The 24,372-nt window shown below is 41.8% G+C and overlaps 2 protein-coding genes and 1 long non-coding RNA gene across 5 annotated transcripts; all 3 read left to right on the forward strand.

The window, feature by feature from the left end:
- The first annotated feature begins 1,468 nt into the window (after positions 1–1,468).
- Positions 1,469–6,244, forward strand: LOC137106191 (uncharacterized). 3 transcript variants are annotated; one of them, XR_010911901.1, is made up of 6 exons: positions 1,469–1,568; positions 2,549–2,688; positions 3,167–3,330; positions 3,742–3,820; positions 4,862–4,935; positions 5,047–6,244. It is a non-coding gene; the product is annotated as an uncharacterized lncRNA (long non-coding RNA). The 3 variants fall into 3 exon arrangements; XR_010911900.1 differs by lacking the exon at positions 1,469–1,568 and having other exon boundaries at positions 1,581–2,688; XR_010911902.1 differs by lacking the exons at positions 1,469–1,568; positions 3,167–3,330 and having other exon boundaries at positions 1,581–2,688.
- A 468-nt stretch (positions 6,245–6,712) lies between these two features.
- LOC137106204 (uncharacterized) lies at positions 6,713–13,377 on the forward strand. The gene is made up of 10 exons (XM_067489324.1): positions 6,713–7,067; positions 7,162–7,232; positions 7,331–7,457; positions 7,542–7,687; positions 7,774–7,916; positions 8,014–8,185; positions 9,624–9,717; positions 10,019–10,085; positions 10,845–10,918; positions 10,999–13,377. The coding sequence occupies exons 1-10, from the start codon at positions 7,054–7,056 to the stop codon at positions 11,951–11,953; spliced, it is 1,863 nt and encodes a 620-aa protein (XP_067345425.1). The 5' UTR covers positions 6,713–7,053; the 3' UTR covers positions 11,954–13,377.
- Positions 13,378–15,732: 2,355 nt separating this feature from the next.
- irf1a (interferon regulatory factor 1a) lies at positions 15,733–24,227 on the forward strand. The gene is made up of 7 exons (XM_067489336.1): positions 15,733–15,893; positions 16,005–16,104; positions 20,134–20,313; positions 20,407–20,571; positions 20,662–20,714; positions 20,808–20,898; positions 21,620–24,227. The coding sequence occupies exons 1-7, from the start codon at positions 15,804–15,806 to the stop codon at positions 21,736–21,738; spliced, it is 798 nt and encodes a 265-aa protein (XP_067345437.1). The 5' UTR covers positions 15,733–15,803; the 3' UTR covers positions 21,739–24,227.
- The last annotated feature ends 145 nt before the right edge of the window (positions 24,228–24,372 follow it).

Consider the following 24,372-nt stretch of genomic DNA (forward strand, 5'->3'; position numbering starts at 1 on the left):
TTTTCTGACATCACAGGATCACAATTATCCATTCGGGGTCAAATCTACACCGTACCTAACATTTGTTCAAACCTCCTTTAGTCACTTTTTGCCTTTTGTGGCCATCATCAGGCTTCTGGCAGAACCTCTGGATACTTTTAAGCGTAGTTCTTGTATGTCTGATGTCTGGATGTCTCACCTCAAACATACTTCCCTCCAGAAGGCTTTTTCCGTTGTCCATATGTCCAGCTAAATACTTAAGCTTTAAGCAGGGGAATTATTCAGAGACGTCAGCCTTTCAGTCCATTTCAATAGCTTGCCATTTTACCTTACTCTTAATCAACCAGGCAAAATTTATGTACATCTTAGATACTTTGCAGGTGTAGATCTTTAACATATATTGTAATCTTACTAACAAAGAACCATGTGCTCTCATGGCAGTACATTAATGATTCGAACGTTTGTTGGCAGTTTACAGCACAAACACAAAAATTTGTTCAGTTTTCTCATTTTAAAAAGTTTATCTTCACTGGTAGAGTCAAATTGGTGGCCACCCCTAAAATCTGACTAGCCAACACAGGCAAGTGGTAGATACCCGCCCTAGGACTTCTGGAAACCTGAAGCTGAAGTACATCACTCATTACAAAGGGTTAGATTCAAGAAATTAAATGGATGTTGATGGTTTTTCAGAGTAAATACGTATCAGGTTTTGTAATCAGGTTTTAAAGAACTTCTCTCCATGAATCCGTACATGAAACATTTCTGTTTCTTACTACAGCTGGGCTTCCCCTGTAATGTGACGCCACACACTCACACACACACACACACACACACACACACAAACCACAAACACACACACTGTGGGGCTGTGGCAGGAAACTTCTTCAGAATTCTTGTTCCCATTAGCAGTATTGACATTTGTTTTTTTTATTATTCATTTGGGAAGGAGATGGATTTAAAAGGATAGTTTTTCAAATTCCCCATTTGTGGGCCAGACTCTAGCAATAAAACTGAAGATCAAGACAAAAGTGTTTGGCATCAGGCAACTCTGCCACAGGATGTGTTTGATCCTGATTTTTATTTTGCGAACCATATAAGCTGTTTTCTCAGGTAGGGGGTCTTGGGCACAGCTATAAAATAATTGGCGTATTAACTACAGTTTTGTATTAATGTCAGTTTCAAAATGCTATGAGGACCAGATGCTTTGTCAATTTGAAGCACAAAACTGCTCCCAATACAACTTGACTCTGCTGGAAAATGACTGAGTTACTATTCTTATGTGCTTCACATATGTGTATGAAAGCAAACCAAAAAAATTACGACTGTTTTAGTTTATTTTCTATTGTTTTTCAAAACAGAATCAGTCTGAGAAGCCACAAATAAATATTCAAATGCAGATTCAGAGCCTTTTGTTTTGTTTCTCTCCCATTCTCTCTCGTTACTGGGGTAACTTATACAGCAACAGTTTGGAAAGGTGGGGAACTCACAGAGTCCAAGCTCATCGACATCACCGCCAGCAGTAAGTTTATTTCTTCCAACTCCAAGTCCAGCAGCATTCGAACGTCACCATTTGTGGACGGCGTTCACAGGTAGTACACAAAGGTGGTGTTGTGTATAGTATTTTTCTTTATGGAGTCTGAGTTTAGTCTCTTCACTTCCGTGAGTGACTGTTTAGGTGGAGTTGTCACCTTTGGCATAAAGGGTGGATGCAGGCGAAAACAGTGCACATAAACTAAAAATCACTTCAGAATGGAGGCGAAATAAAACTCCACACCAGCAAAACCCATGGCTGAATGACTTAAAGAGACCAAACATGGGCAACACAAGGGTGAACAGAAAGAAGACTCATCGACAAAGACTGTACTGAGGGAACTAGAACACTCTACATGAGCACGTCCGTGGCAACTAGAAAGACCGGGGCATGAAAAACCAAAGTGAAACTAACAAGGACAGACATGTCTAAGATGTCGACAAGACGCATTAGATAAATCTGCGCATGAGGAAGCAAGAAGCAAGTCTGATCGTAAATAAACGAACTAGTCACTGGAATGTGAACAAAGTCCAAACTACCAGGGAGGAGCTTGGCTCAACCGGAGCTCTTGGTGGACTCCAGTGTTTACAGGGATCTCTGATAAACACTGGACAGATGGAATGATTTAACTGTTTGGCCTAATAAACATGAGAAGCAATGCAGTACTGTAAACACCACTGCAGGCTGAGTACACAGCCCCGTCCCCAGGATCAGCACTGGGCAGTGGGGAAATTTAGGCTCATGTGATGCCCACTGGGCCGAAGCACATTAATCGCGGTTTAAATGAGTGAATACATTGTCGGCGTCATTTGGGACGTCTAGAAGGGCTGTAGATGATGTGGTTTTAACCACATTCATGTGTGCAGTGGACAGTGCACTTGTGCTGTGGAAGGACGAGGATCACTCAGGTCATTTAAAGGCAGGAATCCAGTGGGAATGAGGATCTATTTCAGTTTATCACTGAGCAAGCTAAAGAACTTTCCACTACTTTCCACACCACACAGAAACCTTTCTTATCTTATCTCTGTTCGTCTGCAGCAAAGCCTAAAACCCCAACGAACATCTCAGTGGAGGAGACTAGCGGGAATTATCGAGTCAAGTGGAACACAAACACGAACCGCTTTTTGAAAACATTGACCTCCAATGTGACGTACTATAAAAAAGGGGACACAAGGAAGGTAACAAGAAGTTGATTCATTGCTTAAATGTAGAGATACTGTGGACATTTGACTGTGTCAGGTTGTCAAGTAAAAGAGCTGGTAATATGGACTTTTTCAAGTCATTGTCAAGTTCATTTTAAACATTATTGGTGACATTGTATTCACATGAAGTTGTTCAGATTTCTCTAAATCGCCCTTAACAAACTTTACAAACAGACCCTCTCTTCCAAGGGAGGCTTGTTCACAAGCTACTAAAATTACCATTTGCATTATTCATGAGCTCCTACTCTGACACACTCTAACGCACAATGCATATTGGATTCTGGCTGCTGCTCCTAAAAAAAAAAAAGTGTTGAGACAGTGTTGAGACTTCAACAGTTTCCTATCAAGTTGTAACAAGTAGTCACTTCTTTCACTAGCGTGAGCACAGGCTTGCAGAGGCCTATTAGTGTTTATGCAAAGTGTTTCTGCAGAACTGTCTTTTTTTTCTTCACAGGTGTTTAATCACGATGAAGTAGATTTTCATGAAGAAAAATGCTCCTATGAAATACCTGGTTAAAAAACTGAAGCCAAGCACAACGTATGTGGTCAGTGTGAAAAGCTACTTAGACTGGAGCGGAAAGTTCAGTGACAGCAGTGAAGAGCGGGAATTTATAACTGGTGAATGTCAACTTTACAGTCTTTCGGTCACATTTCAAGCAGTGTACACTGCACAGTCCTTCAGCCTTTGTCCGTGAACATTTTGGAAATAATGTAGAATATGCAGAATGTTCACATCTTTTAAAAAGTGGCGGAAATCCTGTACAGTGTGTCACAAATGTGGCACCTGTTGTCCTTCACATCCTCTTTACATGATCTGTTAAAAAGTACGAAACGACCAAAATCTACTTTGCAGCTGCTTCCCCTCACACGCTGACCTGGGGCATCATTGTCAGCCTCAGTGTTGCTGCAATCATCATCACATAAGTAATGATGTACAAATCATTGTTTCCTGTGATGCGGTTTCTGTCGTACATAGCTCCGTATTGTAATTTGTGTCCTACCTGTGTTTTTCATTTCTCCGCCTTTTAGGGTCAAAACCAAATGGTTGGATACATTTGCCAAGTGTCCGAAGCCGAAGATTTTCGATGTGCATGCAGGCACATAAAAAGTAAGACACCTATGTAAATGTATTGCTGGACAAAAACAGCGTTTGATGAAAGAGGCCATATTACGCTTTTTTTGTGTTGTTATTTTTTTTAACTCTTGTGATGATGTGCGTCCATGTTAAAGAGCATCAGCACGAGCTGAACATATTTAGAAGTATCTTGTCCGTGCTGTGGTTGGGAAACTTTCTCTGGACCCTCCCAAACATTCCAGACAGTCTTATCATCATATAATAGGAGTCCATTTATGGAAGTGTCACAAAGACTAAAAGACTAATATTTAATGCACGTTCACGCTAGTACAAATTCTTTTTGCAACAATATTCTTTGCAGTTTTGTACTATATATTTTGCGTACGCTCGACCAATTTTGTTACTTGTGAAGATTAAGGAGCTTTGTACCAGTACAATTTGCAACTAATAAATATTATGCTGATGAAAACAAAATATTGGTTTTATTCTATTTGGCATTTCAAAATAAGGAGGCACACACTTTGTACCCAACTGCTCACAGCTTTACGGCATCCAATCACCAACCAGCACAGAGTGGATTTGGGCCTTAAAGAGACATGAGTTGACTGTTTCACACAGAACTGATGTGAAAGTACAGCAAAAAGACCAATTATACAGAAAAAAATAGGCATTTTTTAAGAGGTTTATATGATCCAACACTATTTCAATATGAGAGCCCTAGAATAAAAATATAAAGCTGAAATTATGAATGCAGCTTACGAAACATACTTTTACGGTCTTTTTGGTCTTTTAACATTGACATTTAATCTCTGCAGGAACTTTAGAAAACATGTAGATGCCATTTGCCAAAATCATGTTTTCTTGGTTACAAAGGTTTTACTCAAACTTTATTATTGTATTTTTTCAGATCTGCCCATTTACTAACTGAAAGTGTTTCCGGCCTTTGTGGCCTCTCTCCTCCTGTGTTTCCTGTCTGTGCCTTAATTTAAGATTATCCAATAATGGCACAAATGCTCGAGCATTATGTTTAATCCAATAAAGAAATGTTTCAGAGCTGAGCCCTTCTTGTTTCAGATCTTACAGCTGTTACAAACCAGCTTCTCCTCTGTCTGCATTGATCCTGCTGCTCCATATAACAACCAGCTGCGGTCAGTATAACTGGACTGATGCAGCATTTGAACACCCGTGGTGGGGTTGAGCATGACGCTTCGTTATCTAACTCATCATTGTTAAAAACCTCTTTGTATTTGTCTACTTAGGTCCGACAGTGGGAGTCCTCAGCAGCGCAGTGGATTCGGTGCAGGATCTTCTCCTCTTGCGTGTGCTGGCGGTAAACCTGCTGACATCAAGGCCGGGGTTCAGGACGCCCTCAGTAAAGTCTTCACCAACATCCTGTCATCAACCCCAATGGCCACTAGTCTGCCTACAGAATCAAACCAAGATTGTGGTTTATTCTCTGCTCGTCCTGGATCCACTGATTTTGACAACAAGACGTATTCGAGCTGTTTTGGTGTATTCCAACACCATATGTCAGACGTCCCTGAGGCCCAGACACAGGCGGAAATGCTTTGTGAGTCTGCATACCATCATAGTGAGAGTGATAGTGTTACCTGTCTGGACCAACCAGTTCTTCATATGCCAACAAACATGTCATATCAACAGTGCGGTTAATTGTTTAGACACTGCACTTTGTCCTCCATCTCAGCTGCCACCAACAAATGTTGTTCCCTGCAGGACGTCAGCGCATGTGACGACAAGATGGCTACTTCAAATTTGTGGGAGAAAATCATAACAATTTACAGGAAATGGACATAAAAATGAGTAGACTTTGCAATCATTGGTGTCTCCTCTGAAACTGATGCTTAGTTTGCACAGAAGTTGTATTTTGTGTCACACCTGGTAAAGATAGGTGCCAAAGACCTGTTGGACTTGATGTGGATTGAAACCAGCAGCTAGTAAAAGTGGAGCATACTCTAATCACTTTGTATATACACAATAAGTAATCCTAACTAATTGAGGTTAATTTCCCTCAGTGTTGTAGTAGAGAACTACAATTCATATGCAAATACTCCATTAAAGTACTTTACAACTGTATTCAGGTACAAAAATTGAGTAAATGCACTCAGTTACTTCCCACCTTCCCATATGAATAAAATGTTTAAACACAGTATAGAAATCGTCTCACGGTGAAATTACACTGCATTTTAGTGCAGGGTTGACTAATGTGAGAAAACCAAGCTTTGGAACTTACATCACATTTGCGGTAAAGAGCAATGTGGCAATGTTTTTGTGAAATGGGCCTTTCTGGGTCTGACAAAGTGTTTCTGGTAACACACTAACAAACAACATACACACAGTTCTACAAATGCTATTAATTAAACATGGCGCCACTGCTGTGTCAAATATCACTGTGAATGTTCATGTCTTTACAAACATGTGTCGCCTCTAATGAAAACTCGTGCATTTTTTCCTGTTTTCTTTTTGGTTCCTTTATACCTATATATACACATATACATATACATATACACAGACACAGACACAGACACACACACACACACACATATATATATATATATATATACACATACATACACATGTGCGTATATGTGTATGTATATATACATACACCTATATATATATACATACATATACATATGTATATGTATGTATATACATATGTATATGTATTTATCGCTGTAACATTTTCGAATTTCTATAGGTAGATATTATCTGCTACGTCCGGTCAAGGACTTTCAAAATAAATGTATGTGGCGCTGCTGATAAAAGCTTCTGTAAACTGCTCTCAGCAACTTGCACCAACGCAAAACTAAAGCTAATGAGGGGCCGTGCGTGCGTCAGGCCTCCCGAACAAATTTGCCATGAAATATGACCTGAACGAGGCACAAACCGCCTGGGAAAACAGGCAGAAGAACAAGTGGGCAGCGCCAGAAAACAGCCGCTCTCCACTCAGACGCGTTTGCACTTGGCTCGTTCCGTCACTTCTCTTATTTGCGTCCGTCTAGACAGTAACAGATTTACGCTGCTTGTCGGCTCTTGATCCCTCGGCTCTGTGAGGAAATGGGAGTGGGACGCATTTCCCCTGAATTGGTGGCGCAACGTTTTCCAGTAACGTAGCTGCTCCAAAGCAGGAAGACCGCTGCATTGTACTGTGCGCACTGAAGAGCTGTGGCGCTCCCGGGGAAAGGGGCAGGAACTGAGCTGTACTGTAGCTTTCGAAGGAAAACAGCGGAATAAATCACCTCGGGATGGACTTTAACAGGTAATCTGGATTCTTGGGCAACGTTTTTGTCCTTTGTATCATCAAAGTTGTCGAACTACAGAGAAAAAAAATAACTTTTATGTTTAATTTTCAGACGAATTGGTGGCGCGGTGTCTTTTATCCTGCTGATTTTAGGAAACGCTGCCACTGTATTGGCTCTAACTGGTATGTGTGTGTGTACATGTACACGTAGACCGTTTAATAGTCCTGTTTTTATCTCTTTTAATAACTGATCTGTTTTTTATAATATCTATTTCATGAAGGAGTTAATATGAGAACAAGCTCAGATCTTGAATGTACCAATGACTATGAAAAAGTCATGTGTTGCCAATTTGACGCACAAAACTGCTCTGAATACAACTTAACTCTCGTGAGCAACAACGGATATGGGTGAGTTCGGTTTTCCTTTAGTTTTGTACGTTTGGGTTTTGGAAGCAGATAACATGCAAATCATGTTGTGCACGTTTCCCACAGGGAAAAGCGCTGCACGTTCCACGAGTGTGACGCTGGCTGTTGTTGCTCTGTGTCAATGATGCTTGTTACTGGGGAGACTCATAACGCCACAGTTTGGAAAGGGGACCGAGTGATCGAGTCCCAAACCGTTGACATCACTTCCAGCAGTAAGTTGACTTCCCGATCCAGACGGGCGGTGAATGGGTGTTGATGGGTGCACGGAGCTCACTTTGTAATAACTGTTCCTCTGCAGTAAAACCTAAAACCCCAACAATCGTCTCGGTGATAGAATCCAACGGCAACTTTAAAGTGAGGTGGAAGACGAATCACATCGGCGCCATCGCTAGTAGCTTGGCTGCCAATGTGACGTACTATAAGAAAGGAGACACACAAAAGGTAACACTGAGCTCACGGACACGTAGACGCAGACATGGACTTTTGTTTGTCCCAAACCTTTAAGTTAAACCATCCTCGCTGTGTGGTCCATCAACAGGTGTCTACGTATGTCGAACAGGCTACCGTTGATGGATTGAATGGATTGAACTTCTATGAAATACTTGGTCGACACTTGGAGCCAAGTACAACCTACGTGGTCAGCGTGAGAAGCTACACGACGTGGAGCGGCAGGTTCAGTGACAGCAGCACAGAGGAGGAATTCACGACCGGTAAGTGGCAGCTTTAGAGGATTTGTCTTCATTTTTCTCATCGGTTCTCTTGATCCCAAACCTGTTAATGTAAGTGCAATGTGATCTGATCTTCACCAAACTCTCTCTCTCACACACACACACACACAATACAAATATATACATATAATATATACACTCTCTCCCAATATTAAAAAAAACTGCTAAAAACAGAACTCTTCCGCATCTTCCTATGCACTTAAATCTCTTAAAAAAACTTCATTTCTGCCACTTCAAATATATATTTCACAGTTATGATCTTTGATGTCTTTGATGAACACACCCATTAAAAACACAGTAATGGTGGAAAATGTATTGGCAGCCGTGTATTGGCAGTTAATAACTGGTTGAACCACCTTATGCAGCAATAACTTGAGGCAAACACTTCCTGTAGCTGTGGATTAGACCTGCACCATGTTCCGCCGGAATTTTGGAGCATTCTTCTGTACAGAACTGATTCAGATCAGACATATTCTTAGGGAGTCTGGTGGGAACGGTTCTCTTGAGGTCATTCTACAGCAACTCTGACAGCCCCCCTGACATTGTCCTGTATCCTTGGTAAACTCGGGAATTAGGTCCAGAGGCGGCAAAGCAGCCACGAATCATGACGCTCCCTCCACCGTATTTCATTATTAGGATGATGTTTTCATCATGGTACACTGCTCTCTGTTACACCATACGTAGTGCTGTGTTCCCCCCCAAACAATTCTACGTTCATTTGGTTTGTCCACAAGACATTTTCTCCGTGTTGTAGAGTGGGGAGGTGGACTTTAAGTGTGCTGCAGCGTTGCCTGTTTGATGTTTTGTGTATGGCTATGGAGTTGTTAACCAGCTCCAGTGAATCCTCAAGCACCTCACTTAGCATTCTAAGTTGTGCCTTTGGAATGATCTTGGCTGGCGTTCACTTCTGTGGAGAGCAGATCATCTGAGTTTATAGACAATATGTCCAACCGTGGACGGATGAGTATCTAAATTCTTTAGGATTTCTCTGTAACCCAGCTACATGCAACACAACAACAACTCTCATCGTATCGTCATAGGTCTACCAGCCATCAAACATTACTTTCTCTTGGTTTGCCTTTTATTTTACAACTCACTCTCAACTCAATTTGTAAAGTGAAAGCATCTCATTACCATATTTGTGGTTGTAGAGGCCTGCGCTGTATAAACATGTGATTTGTCTTTAAACTCGGAGGTGTAGACGGCGCAGGTGCGTTGGTACATTTCTGCCAACTCAGATCCAAATAAATAGAAAACCACGTGGCTCTTTAGAGTAGAGAAAATGCCAAAAAGTCTTGACCAGTGTTGACCAGTAACACAAGCTGTCGTTCTAATGCAAGAATTAAAGTTTTGCCTGTACTTTTTCTGTTGAGTGATGTTGAGTAACTTTGAAATTGACTTCATACATGTTACTTTATAGCTGCCTCCTATCAAGCCGTGCTTTTGGTCATCATCATCAGCCTCAGTATCCTTTCTGTCGTCATCACCGGGGCCATGTATGGCTGTTATGTAAAGTAAGTCATGTAGATAAAAGATGGTCATTTACATGTTAGGACCCCCCCCCCTCTTCAAAGTCCTCACCTTTAATCTTTGTACCAATTTTGTTTTGTTTCTCAAAACTTTACTTAGTGGAAACATTTCTGTTTATTCTGGATTAGCCTATAGAGGCCTGTTTCCACAACTTCCACAATGTTGAAGGTGAAAGCTTCTAAGGGGGGGGGGGGATTCTTTTCCATGCCCACTGTAACTCCCATGTGTTGTGTTCATGTTTTGCGGCACCATTTATAATTGATGTTTTTGTGCATTTAACTTTAGGTATAAGACAAAGTGGTGGGACGCAGTCTTGACTCCGAATCTTTATATATATCCAACTCAACACGAGGTGAGACACCCAGTGATCGAAAGCTTGTCTTGCATTAATATTATTATGTCTGTTACCTAATTGCACTTTAAATTGGTCCTAACAATTTTCTCTTTACCGTCACTGACTCATCGCCTTTTTCCAGCAACAGATCAATTGCCTTTACGTATGAGGCACAGCAAACAATGCAACAAGTCATTTATTGTAGCCTCACACAGATTATACTGGGAAAGCTCGTTGTGCATGTGCAGCACAATATTAGATCACAGTTGCATTAGTCGTTTAAATGATCGTGACCACAGTTTCTCTAGATGCACAGTAAAAAGATAAAGGAGCTGCTCTTTAGGTTCACGTCGAGCCCTGTGACTGTGATATGTGACAGTTTGGCTGTGTGTTCCACCACAATGGAAACAATCAAGATGTGCTTAAACAAAACAGGTCCACTCTGCTCAGATGGACCTGACCTCATGCACAGATCACTAGCATAAAAAGGCCCAAAAGACCAGAATTGTTTTTGTTTAACGTCAGCCAGAACCAGATCTGCCTCCAGGAGCTTTGTGAATCTTTATCAAATTTGATTTTAAATGGACTTTTCAACCAAAACATATGCAGTTAAACCACTGCAGCAGGCTCAGGTTAAACAGACTGCAGACCTCCCAAAACGGTGCAAGTCTCTAAACCGATGGACCTGAATGAAACAGCGGTGTCGGCAAAACATTTGCCCTTTTTTTAAATGAAAAGTTTCAGTAGTGTTAATCCTTTTCATCCTTTTTGTTTCAGTTCTGTAAGCCCGACACACCAATCATGTCCTCCGTCTTTGTTAAGCCCCGTACCCCAGATGAAACCAAGTCCTGGTTAGTATGGCTGCACTAGTGCTTTGTGTGTGTGTGTGTGTGTGTGTGTGCGCATGTGTAACTTGTTCCTCTGTAACCAGTTCGACGGTGATCCAGATCGACACTGGCAGCGAGAGCCCTCAGCACAGCAGTGGAATCAGCACTGGCTCCTCTTCCCTCAGCTACGCTAACACCGAACCAGTTGACGTGGTGGGTGGTGTTCAGGACGCCCTGTCTAAAGTCCTCCCCAACATCAGCCCGATATTGCCCTGGAACACCGGGCTGCTTTTGGATTCAAACAAAGACATTAGTTCACTTTCTGTTTCCTTTAATTCGTGTGGCGTAGGGGCAGACAGCTCTGGGTCCTCTGGATTTGACAATAAAACCTATTCCATACTGCTTCCCAGCTGCCCCCAGGAGTTTGGGACAGACAGTTCTGAGGTTCAGACATTGGCTAAAATGGTGTGCGACACTGGATACCATCCTAGCGAGGGCGGCACTGTGATCTGTGTCGAGCAGCAGGTACCGCCTTGTCCCGTCTTCAGTTTGCCACTGGTGGCTTTGTCTGTCTTGCCGACAGACATGTCCTATCAGCAGTGCAAAGCCGACTCTGCCTATGCAGAAGACTCCAGTTTGTCCTCCGTCTCTAGTGGCAGCCACACTATTGATCCTGTGTCCAGAGTTGAGGCTGGCTGTGAGACCGCTGACGAGGTGGGGGAAAGTGAGGAGGCCATGGTATGCGACGAAAATCCCTGCTATGGCTGCGTCCCTGCTGTCTCTCACGGCCATCCTACAGTGGAAGACGACTACCAGGCTTTTCAGAATCTTGTGGGGAGACCTTGCGTTTTGTTTCCAGAGCAGGATACTGAACAAGAGGAATGTTTGCACGAATGTCCAGAGGGCTCAGTCGGCAAGGTCCCTCTAGTGATTCCAGGCTTCTTTCACAATGTTCCGGTTGGCCAGTGTCTTTCACAGCTCCAAAGACCTCTTGTCCCTTTGACTTCTGCTCACCAGCCTATTCCAGTAATCACAGAAAGTGGCTATCAAAGAGTGTAGTGCTGGATTTTTATGTAAGCTTTTGTGTGATTTGGGCTTTAAATTAAAAATGTTGCAAACGAGCCGGAGGCGACATAAGGGACGTGATGCACGGTCTTTATGTCTGCAGTCTCAGGTATTTTGCTTTCCTACAAGTGCAGATTGTGCACTGCCACATTCTGTCGCCTGATGTCTTGTACCGCTTGTTTGACCAGACAAAGGCGACGTGAGCCGACGCTGCAGTTTGCTGTTTCTTCAACGTTACTTGTTGTGCCCGAAGAGACTATGGAACTTAACTTGAGTTTCAAAATCAACTTGAACTTGCGTCCAACAGTCTCACTCTAAGGTCCATTTAGCAGAGGGACTTTGCCCCTTTTGTCATGGACATGTTTAAGTTATCTTAAGATTTTCTTCAACTACACAGCGCTACGGGACACAGGCCCACGGGCCCAAGAGGTCAGGGTGGGCATGGGCCAGAGCCTCTGAAATGTTGAACAACAACCTGAACTTAACTTAAAGAGGTGCAAAATGTTCAAAATCAGACGCATAATCTCCGAATTAGACCGAAGTGACCGAAAACAGACGAAAAAAACTCCGCAGCGGCAACAAAAGAAATCTGACACTTTCACAAACGGACTCAAAACAAGCCCAAAATAAAGTGAGGGGATATTTTCGCCCCGCCTGCCCCCAGGGACCCTTTTTCTCACAGTTTGTCCATGCTGATGAGACCAATGTGAAATGACTGAAATCTAAAAAAAACTCACACTTCCATGTTTTAAAGGCTGATTTAGATACTTTCTATTTGCTGCTTGTTTTTTCATTAGAAATACATTCGATTTTTGTACAGTTTTTTTTTTCCACGTGCTAATTGCTGGTTTTGATGAGAAGCCTCAAATGTGTCCATAAAATTATTCATTTCTGTAAGAACGTAATGCATTTGTTTGAAAATGTATGTATTAATATTATGATCACGCTACAAATGCTCGAAAGAAAACCTGCAGTCAGGCCATGTATCAGTATCTCACATGTGAAGTCCATTTGTTTTTCAAAGGTAAATCTATTAAACGCTGTACAGCTCATGTAAAATCATCATATTGTATAAATGCAAGAAGAACCGTGCTGTCTGTAAACTGCCTTAAATGGGTAACAATCATTATCACTGGGGGAAACACATTTAGCACATTTTAGCCTTTAATGCTGATACTGTATCAGAACTGAGTGAAATCTCCACCTGAACCAACAAACATTCAGCTCAGGCTTTTCAGCATTGTGACATTATTTCCTCATTGCTCTTCTCTGGAACTGCTGAGGCACTTCTGCAGAAACATGTCACGCTCCCCCCTGCATCACAGCTAACGTGTGCTATTCCAAAGAGATTTATTCGACTATGAATGCAAAGATGCATTGTCCTTATTTAATAAATATATACAATATTACAGGAATAATTGAGGATTTTTGGAGTTGTTTATTTCATCGCTGGTGTTTGAGAAACTTCATTACAAAAAAATCTGCTACCTCTTTTATACTGGAAAACAGAAATTAATTAATGGAAAATGGCTGCGGAAAGAAAGAAATTGAATTCAGTTTGACCCATCGGAAACAGTTTCCTTCTTTGATCATTTTTGTTTATTGTTTGTCGTACAATGGGTTTGATTACGTATATGAAATATAGATAAAGTCAGTGGATGTGTAAATCTGGAGGTTTGTGTATATATGTAGACTATAGACATACATTTACAGCATATGTAGAACAGGTTCTAAGTAGCTTTTTGTATTCTTTGTGTTGTTTTTATCCACCTTAAGCAAAAAGTACCAAGTCATATCACGTAAACACAACTTGCTGCACAGTTGGTAAGAACTTCTGAGCGATTGCACAATACAACCACAAAACTCAATGATTGGACATTTTTTTTCTCATTAAACAGTTTCAGGGCAGGATATGGAGCAAGATTTCAAAAATACTGTGCTCAACAAAAATACTAAAGCAAATTCTCAGCATCATATCATTTAAAATCCAAATGTAATTCAACACAATTTAAAACTATAATAAATGTGTCTAGGTATATAAATGGCATCTAGTAGTGAATTAGTACTTCTACAAGGTGTGATCAGGTGAGGTGGCAAGTAACTAAGTACACCTACTCAGGTAATGTACCTAAGTACAACGTTGAGTTACTTGTTTTTTACGAGTATTTCCACTTTAAGTTACTTTTGGTTTCCCCCCACTAGAGTTCAGAGGGAAATATTGTACTTCACATTTATTTTAACAGCTTTAGTTACTTTGCAGATGCAGATATAATTACAAAGGACCAACCAACCTCTGGATGATGAAGTTTTGTTTTGGACTAGCCAGCTGTCAGTACATAAAATACTTAAAATTACCTCCACATTCATCAGCTAGAAATTTCTCTTCGCCATATTTTTCACCTTTAAAAGTGTGTTTGCAGCTAACACAAGTGTGAAAGGAGTGAACATATTTTCTCCCCTTTTAAAACGTTACTGACTAAAGTGAATCTGGCTGGAACCAAACCTGAATCATTTGGATTTCCTGCTGAATCCTGGTTCATGAACTAGACCTGGACCTTCATGTTGTCATCGGCTTTACATTTAGTAGTGTTTCATACGTATCATCTACTCGGTGTAGTAGAATACTTTTAATGTGTCACTTGTACTTTCAGTACAACGGGTTTTAGCCAAATACTTGCTTTACTTGAGTGTTGAATTTGTGTACAGCTGCCATGTCTGTGTTTCTGTGCCATTAAAATAAAGACAGTGTAAAACAGTGGCTGCTGACAGTCATATAAAGTAAGTTATGTACAAATATGCAGTACATTTGCAACACTTATAGGATAATGAAATTCAACTGAATGATGTGTGCAAAGTTGGTAGAAGTACACCAAGTCTTGTACTCAAGCAAAAGCACTGACCGGATTATCTTCATTTTACTAAGTTAAAAGTCCACAACTAAGAAAATAATCTATTTTAAACAAGACGGATTATGTTAATAATGGTTAAAAAAAAAAGTAATTAATAAAAGGCTCAAAGGTGCTAAGAGGTGGTTAAATCCTAATGATACATCAGCATTTATTAGTTCAAAATAAAAACTATAACCAGGTGGCGTCAAGGTGATTGATCGGTGTAGCACAGCCTTACTGTGACTCTGCTGCCACCTGGTGGTCTCACAAATATACGGCGTGGTACTGCATGGTAAATTCACGGAGAACCACGTTAGGAAACGCTTTGACTAAAATACCAGACAGGTCACCCGTGCAGGCAACAGTGACATGCAACAAAGGGAAAACTACTGTTTGAGTTTGGAAGAACTTTGGTGAATCTCGTGGGGCAACGTCACGTCTTGTTACGAAAGTGCAAGTTGGGGTGAATCAAATCCAAATCAAATTTTCTTATATAGGTCAAAAGAGCAACTTTGCCTCAAGGGGCTTTACATCCTAATCTCTTTACAATCTAATGTCTTTAGATCCTCCATTTGAAAAAGTGAAAACTCCCAATCTTAACAGGAGGTAAAAAATAAATCCCCTTTCTAGGGCAGCGGGGAAGAGTGTGTAGCATCCAGCATAAAGAAGCTGTACGAGGAGTTTCATTACTTTCCACTCCACCGCACGTCACCTCAGTCTCACTTACAACATACATTTCCTGTAATTGGAGGAGCCACTTAAGCAGCGAGACAGGTTATTGGAGGAGGCCAGGGATTGTCATAACTGTGTGATTGGAAGAATGCGGTGGAGGAGGAAGGATGTCCCAGTGTAACCTCTGATTTAATCTGAGCTCCTAAGAAATTTTCTGGTACTGCTGAAACTCCTGTGTTGCCAGTGACACATCTGTACTGCACACCTGAGGCTCGGGCTGCAGCATGCAACAAGCAGGCCGGCTGAGGCTGAGGCCATGGCTGGAGGAGCAGATTCAGTCCGGGAGGTATCCAGGGGTCAGCTGGCTGGACCAGGTGAGATTCCCATCATCTCGCCATCTACTACACAATATATGCAGATGATAACACACCTGGATGCATCGTTGGGACGCGTTCAATGTTGTGTTATTGTATTTTATTCCATAGTCAGCACGAATCTTCCAAATCCCGTGGAAGCATGCTGCTCGCCATGGCTGGAGCATTGACCGAGATGCTACGCTCTTCAGGAGCTGGGCCATGCACACTGGTAGGAGCCACACACACATGCAAATGTGTTTTTATCTGTCTTTTGTAATTATTGCTCTGATACCGTATTGTATATTTTAATATGTACATTTGCACAGTGGCGTTTTGGTGCAGAGCAAGAGGAAAAAAACTATTTGTAATCACTGCCGACTAACAGAGTGACCTGCTGGGGTCAGAGTCACGGCACACAGCTTGGCAATAAGGTCGGAATCAGTTAATCAAACAATGAAATCAACCTCTGAAATCAATAATGTATGAGGCCAACGTGTATCACAATTTGCCAAAAGTCTGTGTTAAATGTACTTACCTGGATTCACACATGTGAAACAGAAACCGCAGTGACCTGTGTTTAGTGATACGGGTGGTACGGTGGTGCAGTGGTATAGCACTGTCTTTCCGTGTGGAGCTTGCACGTTTGACATATGGCAAAATGAGGTAGCCCCCTGTCCAAGTTAGTAGCCCAAGTTTTCCAAACGAAAGACACCACTAAGTGTAGAGCCGCTGCAAGACTTATCTGTTAATGACCGTTTGAAAAAAATCTAAAAAAAAGAAAAAGAAATCTGAGAAAAGACTGGTTTGACTTTAGAAGAAAGAATTATCCTAAGTCCAAACTCCAGAGCACATGTCGTTTAGTGTGTCGTTACATAATAGTCGCTACTGTAGGAAGATAAGTTATGTAAGGTTTAATGACAACTGACATGTATCCTGTATTTTAAAAATTATTTCAACCATCCTGATAAGTTATGTTTGAAAACCTGTTTCTTCTGTGGCAGAACGGTTTCCAACGAAGAGCCGCTCTGATCTTATTGTTCAGCTTGCGTCTTTCAAGGTTTACCACATTCCTCTCAACAGCTAGTTTCCAGCTAAGTGATGAACATCACTAATCTGCCTTAATGACCCGGGTGTATGCCGTGTATGTATGGTTAAAAAAACACTAGGAATATCGGGAAAAGTTGGGAACCTTTGATTACATTGTCTGATGTGTGCACACGCTGCATATTTAAAACCAACACAGCTGTTGCTTCTGTGAAAAATCTACTGTGAAGAATCCACAAAATGTAAAACGCTTACTCTAATTCACAACCATAAAATATTCAATAGATAATCATCAGGTGCGGCTTGAGTCACATCTTGTCCCATTTTGGTTTATCCGTCGTCCCATTTGTGTATGTTCTGAGTAATGGATTAACTAAAGTCGTAGCACACACACATATACATACACGTGAAGCCAACCACACGTTTCTGTCTTGGGAAAGTCATGGTTTGTGACTATAGCTGCATCACATCATGGGAAAGCTCCAGTTCAGTTGCTGTGAATGTGCAGGGAGATCATGTTGCTGTCAAAGTACAACAGGGCCTCTCTTTACAACAGCATAAGGTCTAAATATAAGTAATGGTATCGTCCGCATAAAGCAATTTATCATTTTAACAATGACAACTATTCCACAGACTGTATAAGAGCCATAAATGTAGTAAAGGTGGGTTGAGTCTCTTGTGGAGTCTCTGCAGATCATTAATGATTGGGAGAGGTTGCTACCTGTGCTCCCTTGCTTCTTGGCAGCCTTTATCTGCGCTAAATGATCCATTTTGGATTCTTTCAAGCTCCAGTAATTTTTCAGTGGGACTCGCAGTTGTACTCGAGAGTGGCTGAGATCCAAATCCCACTGTGGTGTTAAATTTGAGAATGGACGCAACACACTGGATGACGTCACTTCGTCTTTGGGTTTATGGTCGATGGCAGGTTTTAGTTAATCAGTTCATACTTATTCATATTGTATGAATACAGTAACGTAAAAGGAGATTATTATTTATGACTCACTAAACATTTCTTGCTAAATTAGGAAACAAACTGGCGACATCCAAGTTTCAAAACCACACATGGTGGGCAGGTGAAGAGAGATAAGAATGGACAGTGCATCACAGGAGGCGCAGTGCAGTATCTTGAGAGGGGGGAAAAAAAAAAACTCCATTAAGTGCTTTAATGAAAGAAACAAAAAAAAACCAAATGAATGTGTTGAGAACTACATTATACTGCGCTATCATCCATGTGCTTCTTGTTTATTTCTATGCTGCCTAAAGTACTACATAGCAGGGAAAACAACTTCTAGTAACCAGTATCTAGCTACTATTATTCTAACAGTAACTTTCTGTAAAGTACAAGTGTTTCCCTGTGCACTTCGATAACACAGCCATTCTACTGTATGTTCTTACTTTCAGTTCAGTTTGAAATGAGTCATATGAAAAACACGTTTGGTGGAAATCTATGGGAAGCTTGTGCATCTTGCTCTGCGACCTGCCACCTGCCAACTGCCACCACTGGCAGGGCAAGCAGTTCATAAATGACTATGTCTTGAAAGATTGTTCCAAACAACAGACAGACAAGAGGAAGCATGATACTCTACGCAACACACTCGAAATAAGTGGAACCCTTTGAGTAAAATGGGCCAAATTTATCAGAAATAAACAGAATTTTCTTTTAAAAGCCTCTGGAAATCTTGTTCTTTGTTTTTTTTTTTTTCCTGACCTCCATTGGTCTGTCTTCTCACCTGGCCGCAGTGGCGGACAGGTGTAACACAGAACACAGTTACATCGCTGTCACACGTGGTCACAGTTGCCGCAGATCGCCGGCCATGCATCAGACAAGCTGGATGTGGTTAGAGATGAAACAGATTTGGAACTTAACTTTGATTTCTGCCGTTCAGCCTGGTGCTAAAAACTCATCTTATGAGTTTCATCTTACTGTATTTCTGATGAATTTCAAATTATTTGTGATTTAACCTCTTTGGTTTTTCACGCTGGAATAGCAGGCAATTGAGCAGAGACCTCACAAGCTTAAGCTTTTGTGTGTGTGGAATTGACTCCACAATACACCGGGTAGGTTTCCCCTGGTATCTGGCACCAAGATGCTAGTAGCATGTCTTTTGGGCGCTTTCTTTTGGGCATAGATCAGACTTGTTTTTCCAGCACATCCTGCTGATGCTTGATCTGATTAAGTGCTGGGGAATGTGAAGGTTATTCTGCTGAAAGAGGGCCCTGCTATCAGGGGGGTGAGCAGTTTCCATGGAGGGGTAGACTCGGTCTGTAGTGAATGTGGAACCAGAGGAACGACAGTACCCGAGGTTTCCCAGATCCTCACACTGCCTCCACCAGCTTCCCGTAGTGCATCTTGGTGCCATCTCTAAAAACACTATCCATCAGACCAGGCACCTTCAGCAGACGGACAGGGGGCAGCGCGGGAGGTTTCGGTCTGTAATGACATCGTAGTGTCACGGAGTTGTCGCTGCAGATTTGTCGGCTGCACACTCATGATGCAAATCTCTCGTTGCTCCACATCAGATCAGGTGACTCTGGAATCCACTGGAGTACAGTGTTGTCATGTTCAAGACAGCAGTTTGAGATGATTTTAGCTTTTTGAGCCATCAGAACAGGGTGAATCGCTCCAAATGTTAGTCTCAGTTTCCTGTTGTGACCTGACCGAAGTGGCACCCTGTGTGGTCTTCTGCTGCTGCTGCCCATATGGTTCAAGGTTCAAAGCGTTATGCATTCTAGGCTGCCTTTCTGCAAACCTCTGTTGCAACTAGTGGTTATGGACGTTACTGTTGCCTTTCTACCAGCTCAAAGCCGCAGGGCCTCTGGCCTCAGCAAAGCATCTTCGCCCAGAGAACTGCCGCGCTCTCTATTACAGAAGATGCTCTGTGAAAACCCCAGTAGATCATCAGTTTCTGAAATAGTCAGACCGGCAGTCACGTAACAGGCTGATTAGCTTAAAGGCGAAACGACAATGTCAAAATATTTTTTCCATAACCACAGAATGTTTTCCAGGATCTTTTACTATTTCCGTCATTTACCTAATTTCTCTCGTGACTTGTCCAAAACTGATCCAAACAATCCAGGTTTTCCAGGGCCTGACCCTGAAAAAAGTGACCCCCCCCCGCTCTGTGCTTACAACATGTATGTTCAGTCAAATGAACATGGGAAACAAACACACACATACAGACCAGTGTTTGCTCTCTTTCCTCGTTTCCTTCAGGACGGTACCGTCCAGGCAAAGACAAACCAGACCCGAAGACGTGGAAGGCAAATTTCCGCTGCGCCTTAAATTCTCTGCCCGACATCTGTGAGCTGCGGGAGCACAGTCGGAAGAGGGGCAGCAACGCCTACAGGGTCTACAGGATGTTGCCCAGCACACAGACACACAGACGCCGGAGAGGTAAGATGTGCATCAAACATGTATTTCAAAGCAGGATACATTTTTACAGAAGACACCTTCTGTGACGATGCTGTCTGTCCTCTCCGCTCTCAGGACTGCGGCTGTTCAGCAGGCCCAGGGAAAGACAAGCGAGTTTAGGGGACGAAACCTACAGCGCACACACTTGGCATCCGGCGACACCAGCGACGACCATTCCGGACACTCCACAAAAGGTGGAGACTGTTGCGGGGGACACATTTATCAGCCCTCAAACGCACGGTGAGATGTTTGCTGCTGTTCTGGAGGCTGACGGTAGAAAACGTCGCCTGGTTGGAGTCATGAGGATGATTCTTTCCTGTTTCTGTGCAGAGATGTGGCAGGCCAAACCAGAGGAGCAGGAGCAGAACGAAGCGGTGTTCAAGGTACCGGAGCTTTAAATTACTGCCTGACTCCCTAAATTCAACACGTTTTTTTCTGAGCGAGCGTTGTGGTTTGTCCCGTTTCGTCTGCCACAGTTAATGGACCACCTAAGCAACACCGACCCATGGAGCCAGACCGGGGAGCAGAGAGGATGGAGGACGCACACGCTGTGGGACCACTGGCACTGTACGCGTCTTACTGTGTAGTTTGTGTGCAGTAGGACGGACGTGTCCACAACGTCTTTGTCTTTTTAGCTCCACAATTCATAGGTGGCTGACAGTGTTAGAAAAAAACCATGAGATGCACGAGCAGCAGGTTATGATTATACGAATGAAAACAAGTCATTTTAATAATGTAACATTACTATGTGACATGGTTTAAATTTTTACGTCTGATTGCTGTCTGATAATTAAGTGAAAATATACGTGTTACATAGCATTTTTGCCTTTTCATTTTTAATATCGTAATGACTTGTTTTTCACACTCATGCAAACATGGAGATTAACTAACCTTCATTTACTTATGGACAGCACAGAAACATAATGCACATTTTCTACTTTGTTGTCTGTGGTCATGTCATTTTTACATTTTGAAAATTTGTGAGAATGAAAAGAAAAAAAAACACGTTTAGAGTGTTTATCACTACTCGAACGAAAATATACAACGTAAACTGTATTTTCATTTTGCCTTTTTTCTTTTTTGTTTCAATTTGTTTCAATCCATTTTAAGGCTCGCGTTTATTGTGTCGCATAGACTTTCTCAGAACAGATTTCATGTGCAGGGAAATCATTTGTGTGTGTGAAGATTCAGATTTCAGTTGTGTAAAAATTGCTCGTGCATAAACAATAGAGTCTTTTTTTTTTCTGCCTTTTGCATGTGTGGTTAAATGCTGTTCTCTGCCCTGCAGGTGCTGGCGATGATAACCAGTACTCTCTGCACACAGACAACTACAGTGATCTGTTTGGGCCAAACTACATCAAGGAACTCTGTGACTGGTCCACACACCAGCAGACAGTGATGCAATAGCTGTGCGCTAATGGCTCGTCCTCCAGCTTTTGTGCGTTTGCCACATGTTTAAATACAAGCTACTTTCCCTCCAAGCTTCCTTGTTCACCTTCAGCTGGTTGCATCCAGCTGCTTTATCTGCTGAGCTATAACCACTGCGACGGAGAAACAAGAGAGGATGAGCAAACAGAGAATATTGCTCTGTCAGTCAAACGGCCGGTCTTCCTCTCTGCTGAGGATGCTGAGATGAAGATCCTGTTTCAAGCCAAGCTTTACCTCTGTCATCATCCCTTCACTGGGTTCGCTGTGGTTCAGTGCCTCAGACTCAGTGAAATGACACCAAGCTCACACCACAGCTTACAGAGTAAACAGATCTTGTTTCGCTTCAGTGCAGGATCGGTTTTGGCTCTAATGTTTCTTTGGGTTTCACTGGAGGTTTAGCAGCTATAAATGAAGATCCAGAGGCAGGACATGTGGCTTTCACAGATTTAGGTTTCTGAGTGAGGTTCAAAGCCCCATTCTGTGCAGGCAGCTCCCTTAAGCTAAAACATATACAGTACGTAGTGTTTTTTTTTTTATGCGTGACTTATGTGACTTTTTTAAGATCTTCTCATTTAGATTATCATGACAGTTTTATATTTTCTCATTTTTTGAGGCAACCGATGGTGCAAGTAGGCTCGTCCGATACTGACAGACCTGATTCATTTTTTGTTTTTTTTGTTTTTTTTATAATTCTGTATTTGCAACATGTAAAGTTTGGAACAAAGAGCATTTTCTTGTCAGGAGACTTTACATATGTACATATATTTTGTTGCTTGACATGTTCTTGCAAATGTCGCCACCTATTTTAACTACTGAGTTCTAGCTTGTCTACAAAAGCCTGGTTTTCACTCAGATTAAATTGCACAAATGTACATCCTCCAAAAGCATTTCGACTCAGAGTTTGTGTTGACCGAAGGAATATATTAATCATAGAGGCCTTTATTGTTTACTTCGTAAAAGGCCTGTATTTACTCGGCATTAACATTTTTACACAGAACATAACATTCAGTGTTGTGTTTGTGTGAGTCAGTGTTTGCAACAGCTGCTGTTTAACAAACCTTTCTGCTAAATAAGTGCGTTTTCTCTCACACACACACAGTGACCCAACAAAGAAATACATACACAAGGCAAAATAATTACAGGATAAACTCACACCTCCAGGTTTAGATGATGTGATCTCTTATGATATTGTAGTCTGATAAAAAAAAAAAACACATTTAAAGGCTGCTGACATATGGCACATGGTGAATGTGAGGCCAAAGACACTTTCAATTACACCGTTAAATCCCCCCGGTGCTAATGTGGTGGTGGATCGAGCACAGTAAACACTGAATGCTGACTCGGTGCATCGCAGCTTGCTGATTATTGAGCTCCGTCATTACTAATGTTGCGGCCGATAAGCACATGACACTGAGCGAAGCCCAAACTTATTCTAATCTATATCAAGAATTACAAGCATGATGCAGTTAGAATATATGAATTGTCACAATGAAAGTAACTTTTTTTCTTACAGCACCTATAAGTACAATGTTCAGCTACTTTGCGTCATTGTAATCTATTACTCCACTACATTGTAGAGGGAAATGTGACTTTTTACTCCAGTGTATTTGTTTGAGACACATTGGTTAACAGGTGGCCCATATTTGGGGTTATAATAATTCATACACACATTTGATATTCTGATAAAGTACAATGCATCGTTAAAGATGAAAACAGGGGTTTCCCACCTGACAGGCTCGGGAATTGTAGAAATAGAGAAGCGTCTAGTTGGGGCCTCATTTCAGATCGTGAATGAAAGGGACATCTGAAAGCAGAAGCTCAAATCCTCCAATTTGTTCACAAACAAAGTTAGATGCCAACGTTTACCACTGAAGATTCCTGACTTAGCTTTAAATGCATGACATTTGGTACTAGTAGAGTTTTTTTTATCACAAAGACTCTGGTTGCTAATGTACAGGATCCTTTACCGTTTACCTGACTGATCTGACCTACACTATCCTCCACCCCCCCCAAAGTGAAGACAAGGAAGACAGGTGGTCAAACATCAAGAGATAACATTTATTTTGCATTGTCTGTCGTGGAAAACACAGAGGGGAGGAAATAAGACAGATGAATTGTGAAAAAAGTGGAAACTACATATCAGCAGGTCCTGGAAATAAAAAACAAAACAAAACAAAACAATGCTCAAACCTCTACCTTCCCTGCAATGTTGCACAGAAAAGGAACCAGAAATATGCGTGACCCTGAATACACCACTATGAATTTATTACTCTGATGTTACGTATTTACAGTATCCATCATAAAACAAGTCCTGGGACTTAAAAGACACATTCAACCAGTCCACTAGCACAGCCTGCTGGTCTTATGATATACTGCCAAGCCAGCAGTGAGCCCAGAGCTGGAAAGAAACAAAACTCCACTACAAGTATGGAAATGTTCCCCCCCCCCAACCCCCCACCCACTAATCACAGAAACATTTAAACAGGAACATTACATCCGTGACACCATTTAAACCTGATAAATCACATTAATAAACCAGTGAGTGAATGTTGGGAACCAGCACTTTTAAGGCCGAAAACAAGTGCGACTACTTCTTTTTAGGTATTTTCCATC

This window comes from Channa argus, chromosome 2, assembly GCF_033026475.1.
Source record: "Channa argus isolate prfri chromosome 2, Channa argus male v1.0, whole genome shotgun sequence".
Taxonomy (NCBI): domain Eukaryota; kingdom Metazoa; phylum Chordata; class Actinopteri; order Anabantiformes; family Channidae; genus Channa; species Channa argus.